Source organism: Gossypium arboreum, chromosome 13, assembly GCF_025698485.1.
Source record: "Gossypium arboreum isolate Shixiya-1 chromosome 13, ASM2569848v2, whole genome shotgun sequence".
In the NCBI taxonomy this organism is placed as follows: Eukaryota; Viridiplantae; Streptophyta; class Magnoliopsida; order Malvales; family Malvaceae; genus Gossypium; species Gossypium arboreum.
In genome coordinates this window covers 9,964,953-9,973,762 of record NC_069082.1, presented here as the reverse complement: position 1 = coordinate 9,973,762, position 8,810 = coordinate 9,964,953, and the positions used below count along the sequence as shown (strand labels likewise).

The window sequence follows — 8,810 nt, the reverse complement described above, 5'->3', positions numbered from 1 at the left end:
AATTTGTGTAACAACCCAATTTCAGTGGTGTTAGAAACAGTAGTTTCAAGACCATGAATTCGAAAAGTGAGATATTATTTTAATATTTATTTAATATTTATAGGGTTAATTTAAGGTCGTATTAAATTTTTTGTTAAGAAACTTCTAAGTTTAAATGGTTAATTAGGTAAAAAAGGACTAATTGTAAATGATGTCAAAGTTGAATTCTATTAGCTAAAAGGGTTTAATGGCCGTGAAATTTTAATTTAGGGGACTTAGATGGTAATTAAAATATATAGTAAGATAGTGGATTGTGATGGAGAGGTTTGTGTGTAATTTTAATAGATTCTAAAGGTTAGATTAGTAATTAAATAAGTTAAGTTAAAATTAATAAAACAAAGATGAAACAAATGCCATCTTCATCATTTTTCTTTTCTTTCTTGGTTAAACACCATGGTTAAGAAGGAGGAAACTTTTGGTTGTGGTTTTGCTCATCCATGGTAAGATTTTAAGTCACGTTTTTAATGATTTTTATGTTTTTAAACTCGTTTTAGCTTAAACTACTTAGCCCAAGGGTTAATTTGCAAAATTGTTAAGGGTTGAGGGATATCCTATGAATGAAATTAGTGAATTTTTGAAGTTAATTGATAGATAATTAAAGTTAGTTGTTAAATGAACATGTTTTGTTAAGTGATTTTTATGAATTTAGGGTTAAGATTGAATTGTTAAAAATGTAAAATTCCTTGAGGCTAATGTGAAATAATGAAAGATATGGGCTGTAGAGGACCCCTAGTGAAATCGACTAGCATGTTTTAGTGAGAAAAATGGTGAAATTTCAAGTTAAAAATTTAGGGACTAAATTGTAAAAAAGTTAAAGTATTGGGGGTAAATTTGTAAATTTTTATAGAAGGGTTTAATTGTATAAAACTACTTGTTAGAATGTTGGAAGTATAATAATTGAATTAAATTATTATTTAGATCACGAAAAGAATCTATCGGACCTGAATCGGGGTAAGGCGAAAGTTTCGGATTAGCTTTTGGCTAGCTTTAACAACTGTGGTGATTTAGGTAAGTTCGTACTATACTATTTATCTTTACATTTAATTATCATTATTAGTTGAACTTTAAATTCATACAGTGTTATTCAGGCTTAGTGCTTAACAGGCTTAGTACCGGTGTTATTTAGGCTTAGTGCTAGTGTTATTCAGGCTTAGTGCCAATGTTATTCAGGCTTAGTGCCTAACAGGCTTTGAGCCGGTGTATTAAATGTTCACGTTCGTTTGAAATTTGGTAATATGTAGACAATGACTTGACTTATCGAACTTACTAAGCTTCTTTGAACTTACTCGTTTAATTTGATTTTGTAGGACTCTTGGAATCATAGCATCAATTGGATCAACTTGGGAGCTCACACATTATCATCCATCCCTTCGTAGTCATTTTGTGTTTTGTTTTAACGTTTGTTAAACGTGGCATGTAATTAAAAAAGGTCTTGTAGTACTATGATATAACGTAGTTGAACTATTAAGTTGGAAATGGTCATTTTGATATTGGTATGGTATGTTTGATGTTTTGGTGTTTATGCATATAAATATGATATGCTAAGCATATATAATTTGAAATAGTTGGTATATTGAATTTGTTGAGGTTTGGGTTGATTCTGTAATTACATGTGGTACCAATATAGGTATATTGTTTGGTTGATGAGAATAGGTTGTATAAGTGTGATTTTGATATGTTTTGGTCGTGTTTAAGTAAGTATTGGATAGGTTTATAGGTTGGCTAATGGTATGTTTGTGGCACAAGAAAATACAATTGGTAAACTTGATTTTTAGGGTACATTTGGTACACATAGCCTGAGACACAGGTTGTCACACGACCGTGTATAACATACGGTCTGTTCGCAGCAGTTGTGTGTCTTTTAAGTTTCAGGTGGATGTTTCACACCTAAAATAGTGAGTTACACGGTCTGAGGCACGGCCTGTAACACGGTCGTGCGTCTCTTTTTCGAGCACACACACGGGCTGGGACACGGTCGTGTGGTCCTAGTCAGTGAGTTACATGGTTTGGGAACACGGGCGTGTGGGATAAACACACGACCATGTTTTGGCCACATGGGCTGGCTTGTGTCACACGGTTGTGTGACTCCTGTTTTTCAAAATTTTTAACCTTTATCCAACTTTTTAGGTTTGTTTCAAATTGACCCCAGAAGATTTCCAAATTATGATTAGAGCTTAGTAAGCTCGATTTAAGGCCCATAAAAGTATGTTTGACTTAAATTGAATGCGATTTGTTATTAATATTTCTTAGAAATATAGAATTTATGTAAGGTTAAATGTTATTAAATTCTTTGTGATACTTGGTAATCCAATTCGGTGACATAAATAAGTTAGGGGTGTTACAATTTGATAATAAACATGACATGGGCTGTGATGAGATAAAAGTGAATCCATGTTAAGAGAAATGAATAGAGGAAATGGAGGCTTTTTGTGTTGGTGAAATGAGAAGAATTGCGAGAAAATAAGGAGGAAGAAGAAGGAAAGAAAACAAACCGGTAGGCAAAGTAGAGGCAGGGGTAGCAGCAACGATAGCGACTATGGTAGTGGCAGGGGTTAGTGACCTTAAAAATGCCATAGATTTTGTTTGAATTTTTTTTACTTTTGATGGTTAGGTGAAGAAAAAGAATACCCTTTGGCTCATCATGTCCAACTCATGTCCAATGTGGCAAGTTAACTTACCACGTCAACTAGTTAACTAGCCACGTCACCTGTTCCGTTAGACCTATAACAAAAAATATTAGGTGACTAATTTGTCACTTTTTGATAACTTTAGTGTCCGGTTTGTTATTTTTCTAATTTTTTCATTTCTATAATTGACATATATAATTTTTAGATAATATATACTTATGAATTTTTATATTTTATTCCTATTTTTTACAATTTTTGTATGGTTTATACAAACAAATATTTAACTAATTGGTTTAGTGATTGTTTTGTTATTTTATCAAAGTTGAGTGATTGTTGGTGTAGTTTGCCCTTAATATAATTATATTTATTTAATGTTAACGTTATTTTGTATATATATTTTATAGTTTACATATGATTTTTTAATACTTTCTTTCCATTTTAATAATTTATATATATATATTTTATCTATTTTTCTGAATTTTAATTCACATATATTTTTAAGATTATTTTAATATTTTCTAAGTTCTTTTCATTTTTATAAGTGACATATATAATTTTTACATTATATATATTTATGGATTTTTATATTTTATTTATATCTTTTACAATTCTTTTTGGTTTATACATATTTTTTACATGTAAAATGTCACTCGTTCTTTGGCTCAATCTAACAAATGTTTTTTCTTAACATCAATTAAAAAAGGGTCAAAAGCCTAATCTGATATATTTTACATATTAAATTGAGAAAAAATAATTTAAATATCAAAATAAAAAATAAATGTCATTTGAAGGCCAAATAATGAATTAAGGCATGATGTTATTTAGTTGAATCATTTTATACAGGTAAAAGGGAACATTACACATGGTTAAAAGACATGAAAAGTCATTATATGAATAAATGTGAGTTCATATATTGTTTTGATAGATAGAAGTTTTAAAGGAAAATATAAGCAACAGTATATGAATGTGAGTTTAAAATGAATTATAAGGTTTATGAGTAAAAAGAGACTGTATTATAGAATAAGATTTGGGACCCTCGTTTCACTTTAAGATTTTGGAAATAGTTGCACAAGTCACTTGGAATTAAATTGAATTTCAGTACAACATTTCATCTTCAAACAGACGGTCAATTAGAGAGAGTTATTCAAATTTTCGAAGATATGTTGTATCATTGATTTTGAAGGCAACTGGGAATATTATTTGCTGTTGTTGGAATTTGCTTACAATAACAATTTCTAATCAAGTATTCAAATGACCCCATATGAAGTATTGTAGGGCTGGAAGCTGGATCGAACTAGGTGAAAGAAAAATAATTAGGCCAGAGTTGATTAAGAAAATTGGAAATAAAGTCAAATTAATTAAAGGTAGACTAAAAGCAACATCAAACAAGCAAAAATCTTACGTAGATTTGAAACAGAAAGAATTTGAGTTTTTAGTAGCAGAGAAAATGTTTCTAAAAGTTTCCCGGTGGAAAATTTGCTTTGTTTTGGTTGAAAAGCCAAGTTGAGCCTAAGATATATCAGACCATATGAACTTCTTAAACGAATTGGACCTATAGTTGATAAGCGCTAAAAGTAACATGTTTTAATCTCATTATTAATGCGTTTGTAGGTGATTATATGTTAATAGTAAATTTTATGGTCCTAATCCTTTAAATTCATATTTTTATACTTAGGAGAGCATTTCGGAGCAAAATGAATGAAAAACAAGTGAAACCAAAAAATCAGAGCAAGTTACAAGAGCCACACAAGTTGCTATAAAGTCATGTGGCAAGCCGTGTCGATTTCACGAATTGGTACTTTGAACTGGGGAAAATGCGATTTTTAGGTTTTTCGAGCATTCTAAGGTGTATATATGACAAAAATAAGAAGATAAGAGGTAGCCATCATAGAATACTCAAGAAAACAACTCAAAAAACACCATTGAAGCCGATTTTGAAGCAGATTCCCGTCAAGATTGAAGACTCCCAGTTGATTTCTCAAGAGATTATAATGAGTTTCTTTATTTTTTTTTCGATATACTATCTTTGGGGTGTTTTTATATGCAAGCATGAACTAATTTTCTGAATACCTAAGGAGATGAACCTTATGATGGATTCTGTCATTTATTTTTATTTTTACGCAATAAATATTTAGATCTTGTTCTCAATTATGTGTGCTTAATTATTGGTTTAATATTTCTAGATTATTGATCCATGTTTGATGTGTTTAAATCAGAGGAGGAATAGACCCTGTTTAAGAGTAAATTGAGTGGAGTTGCATGCAATCCTAGAAATAAGATGGCATAAATCAACCAGATTAGAGTCAAATATAATAGAGGAATCCATAACACAAGTTAATGCGATAATATGAGCTTTAATTAGAAAGAAATTTCAATTAATCAACTTAGAGTTAGTTGCTTTTACTCTCGAAAAGAGATATTAGCATACTTTAGGGATTTCTACGGATCAAGATACTAAGTAAAGAAATTGTGTAATTTAGATTGATAATGACAAATAAAATCTAGGTGAATTATTTCCTAGGTATTGTATAGGGACTAAGTTGTTAGTAAACAAATTTAATAGAATTGAGTGAGAAAGAAAAGATGAAAACATCAACTTCTCCATCTTTTGCAAACCGAAACAAAAAGAAACATTCCTCTTAATTTTCAAGTGTTGTGGCTTGTAGCAATAAAATTGGTAAGTTTTATTTTTAATTAGAATTGAAATGTTGATAAATGGTACTTAATCAATAAAATATATGAATGTGAATTTAAAATGAATTATAAGGTTTAGGAGTAATATTAATGAATAAAAGATTAGTCTACATGCAATAAGAAGAAGAAGGGGTAATACAAAAATCACATGAATTAGCACTATATAGAGGAATGCTTAGCGTGGTGGAGGGGTTATATTTATTGGAACAGTAGCAAATTGACTTCCATTAACAAAAGAGAAGAAAAGGTCTGGTCAAGAAAACCAGGGGCAACAAAACTACATCAGTCCCAAGAAACCAAACAAACATCAAAAGACGGTATAAAATTAACTTCCATTAACAAAAGAGAAGAAAAGGCCTGGTCAAGAAAACCAGGAGCAACAAAACTACATCAGTCCCGAGAAACCAAACAAACATCAAAGACCCAAAACAAATAGTTGAGCTCTCAACCCAAACAAGAAGCCAAAAGTAATAGTGCAAAGAGAGCTCCATTTCCTCATCAAGACAGAACAAGGTCACAGAAGTTAAATCGACCGAACCATCCCTCGCCGATCTCCGTCAACATAAACAGTAGCCACATCCAGGAAGAAAGGCCCATCTTGTGGAAGCAGATGAGCCACAATGTTGGCACTTCGATGGATGTAAGTAACACTGCTCAACAAAAGGTTTTCTTTAATAAATCCTTACCACCACCCCTAATTTCCCATCTGTCTTCATTTGGTGATGTGAGTTTCTTTATAACCATCAATGAGTCACCTTCAGAAACAACATGCATGAACCCCAAATCTGCTGCAAAAGTCGTCGCCTGGATCGCTGCCATAGCCTCCGCTAAAAACGCGTTGGGTATCTACCTATTAGGTTGCACACTAGAAGCCAGGACAAGACCTTCAGTATTTCTAATGACATACCAGAGCATGATTTTGAAGAGGTCCCTTAAAAGTAGCATCAAAATGAGCTATTCTAATGTTTTTAACGACTTTCAACCGCCAATATCTTGATGTGTCCCGTACGAGGGACTTTCCGGCTTTAAATCAGCAAAGGAGGTATGTTAAGCTGATATTTTAGAACAGAATTTTCTGATGTGTTTTTGCTTCGGTTTCTTTTGAATATTAAGAAGAAAAATGACTTATGAGGTTAAAATTGTCAATTTCATATTATGAAATTTGAATTATTATTATTTTATTTTAAAATAATAAACGAATTATTTGATACAAAAGCTATATATATGCGATGTGAGGTTATAACCTGACATCTTTCTACAACAGTACTTTTTGAATTTCCTTTGAAGACCACCAAATTAGTCTCATCTTTCTCTTCGTCGACGAAACCCCGATTATGCCACAACTTCAGATTCCTTTAGGGTTTCTATTTCTTCCCACCAAAGAAGAAATCCTTTGTGATTACCTTAAACCAATCATCAAGGGCGATCCCATACCTTCTGGCGTGCTGAAGGCGCGCCATATTTATGGTGCAAATCGCGAGCCTTGGAATATCTTCGACCAAGATTTGCTAGAGTCTTTCTGGGTTCTCACAAAGTTGAAGAAAAAGAGCAAATCAAGAATCGAAAGAACCGCCGGAGATGGATGTTGGTTCCAACAGTTTGCCAAAGAAGTGAAGAGTAAGGACGGCGGCGAAGTCATAGGGTTTGATAAATACTTCACATACACCAGCAAGAAAAAGAAGAAATCAAATGGTCAATGGATTATGCATGAGTTCTCTTTGAAAGACCAAGAAGCTGTTGGTTTGAGTGATTTGGTTATCTGCGAGATTAAGAATAAGGATGCCGCTGTTGTGAGCTCGGATTACGAAGAAAGTGAAGGAGAAATAAAAAAGAACAAGAAACGTAAGTTGATGGCGGTGCCGTTGGATTCAACAAATGATTTTGCTACCATGCCCGTGGGGAATCAGACATTTGATTATATGGCTCCAGAAATAGGAGGCTTCTCACCCTTCTCTGCATGTTTAGACCAACAACCAAACCCTTGGACGTCGGCAGGCGTTGATGGCAATCTTGGAGTGCCTGACTATAATTCTCACCATCTGGTACCTGCCTAACCCTTGCTCTATTTTCGTTTTGTACGTTATATATTCATAAGTTGGTTCATGCATGCTATTGTGACTCAATTTGTATGTATATATATTTGATTCTCAAAATTGACCATTGTTATTGATTTGTATATTTAGGAAGAAGCTAATGAGGCTGGGGACGCCAATCTTTTCTTCACTTTCCAAGAACTGGACAACATTTTGAACTCCAATCAGAGTTGATGTAAATGCCTTCATGTAACTCTACATATGAATATTAGTGATGGCTTTTTTCCCGTGGTTTTTTTCCCTTCCAAATTGGAAGGGTTTTCCACGTAAATTTGGTGTTTCTTTAGATGCCTTTATTTATTTTAATATATTAATACACTAATTTAAAATATATTTTAAAACTAAAATTGATTTAAATATTTTATAATCAAACATGATTTTTTAACTTAAAAACCCAGGTTTTAATTACCACCGTTGAAAATTTTAATTATCAATATTATATTATTATTTTGATTTGTTTATTATTAAATTTTTATTTTTAAAAATAAATACCTAAAATGTGACATAATAATATCTTAATCAAAATAACCCTGATTATGACGTCAACCACTAATTATAATGACACTTACTAAAATAAATTTTAAAACATTGATAAATGATGCAACTTTTTTTTAAAAATAAAAATAATTACAACCAATATTAAAATAAAACATATTATACCATAATCAATTAAAATATTAAAGAAAATAAACTAATCATATCATTTAAAATCCAACCCAAAACAAAATTAAAATTAATCATGTAAAATATAATCGAATTAATCTAAAACTAATAGTAAAAATAACTTCAATTAAAAATAGGAAATAAATCAAAACTGTGAATTAGAGGTCAAATTAAATCGAATAATGAGACTAAAGGACCTATCGTCAAATTATCCCCAGAAATCACGTGGTTCAATGTAGAGCTCCCATTTCAAAACTAAAATTGTATTTAAAAATATTTTATGTAAATTATTAGTTGTACTAAGTTTGTTTTTATCTTAACAATATTTTTTATTAATTTTACCAATAGTATATAATATGTTTGTAACACTCCAAAATTTCCGATTAAACACATGACACTATTTCAATGTGGATACAATGAGTTTTCGAGAAAAATAAAAATTTGTCGAATCAAATAATTCTTATGAAAATAAAGTGATTTTGGATATGACAATAAATGAAAAAAAATTTAGACTTGAAAGTGTGATTAAAGGACCAAATAAAAAAATTGTAAAGTTTGAGGACTAAAAGTGCAATTTGATCAAAATATGAGTGACTTAGTACTAATTAATAGGCATAAGGATAAGTTGGAAAATATATTGATATTTTGAGAATCACATCTGAGACCAAATAAAAAGATTAAAAAGTATAAGGAT

At 31.2% G+C, this 8,810-nt stretch overlaps 1 protein-coding gene across 1 annotated transcript; it reads left to right on the top strand.

Annotated features, from left to right (window-relative positions):
* Positions 1-6,694: 6,694 nt before the first annotated feature.
* Positions 6,695-7,627, top strand: LOC108462630 (NAC domain-containing protein 83-like). The gene is made up of 2 exons (XM_017762554.1): positions 6,695-7,402; positions 7,544-7,627. The coding sequence occupies exons 1-2, from the start codon at positions 6,695-6,697 to the stop codon at positions 7,625-7,627; spliced, it is 792 nt and encodes a 263-aa protein (XP_017618043.1).
* The last annotated feature ends 1,183 nt before the right edge of the window (positions 7,628-8,810 follow it).

Coding starts and splice junctions, on each gene's coding strand:
- LOC108462630 (XM_017762554.1), top strand. CDS start 6,695: ATGCCACAACTTCAGATTCCTTTAGGGTTTCTATTTCTTCCCACCAAA. Junction 7,403..7,543: donor ACTATAATTCTCACCATCTG/GTACCTGCCTAA, acceptor TTGTATATTTAG/GAAGAAGCTAATGAGGCTGG.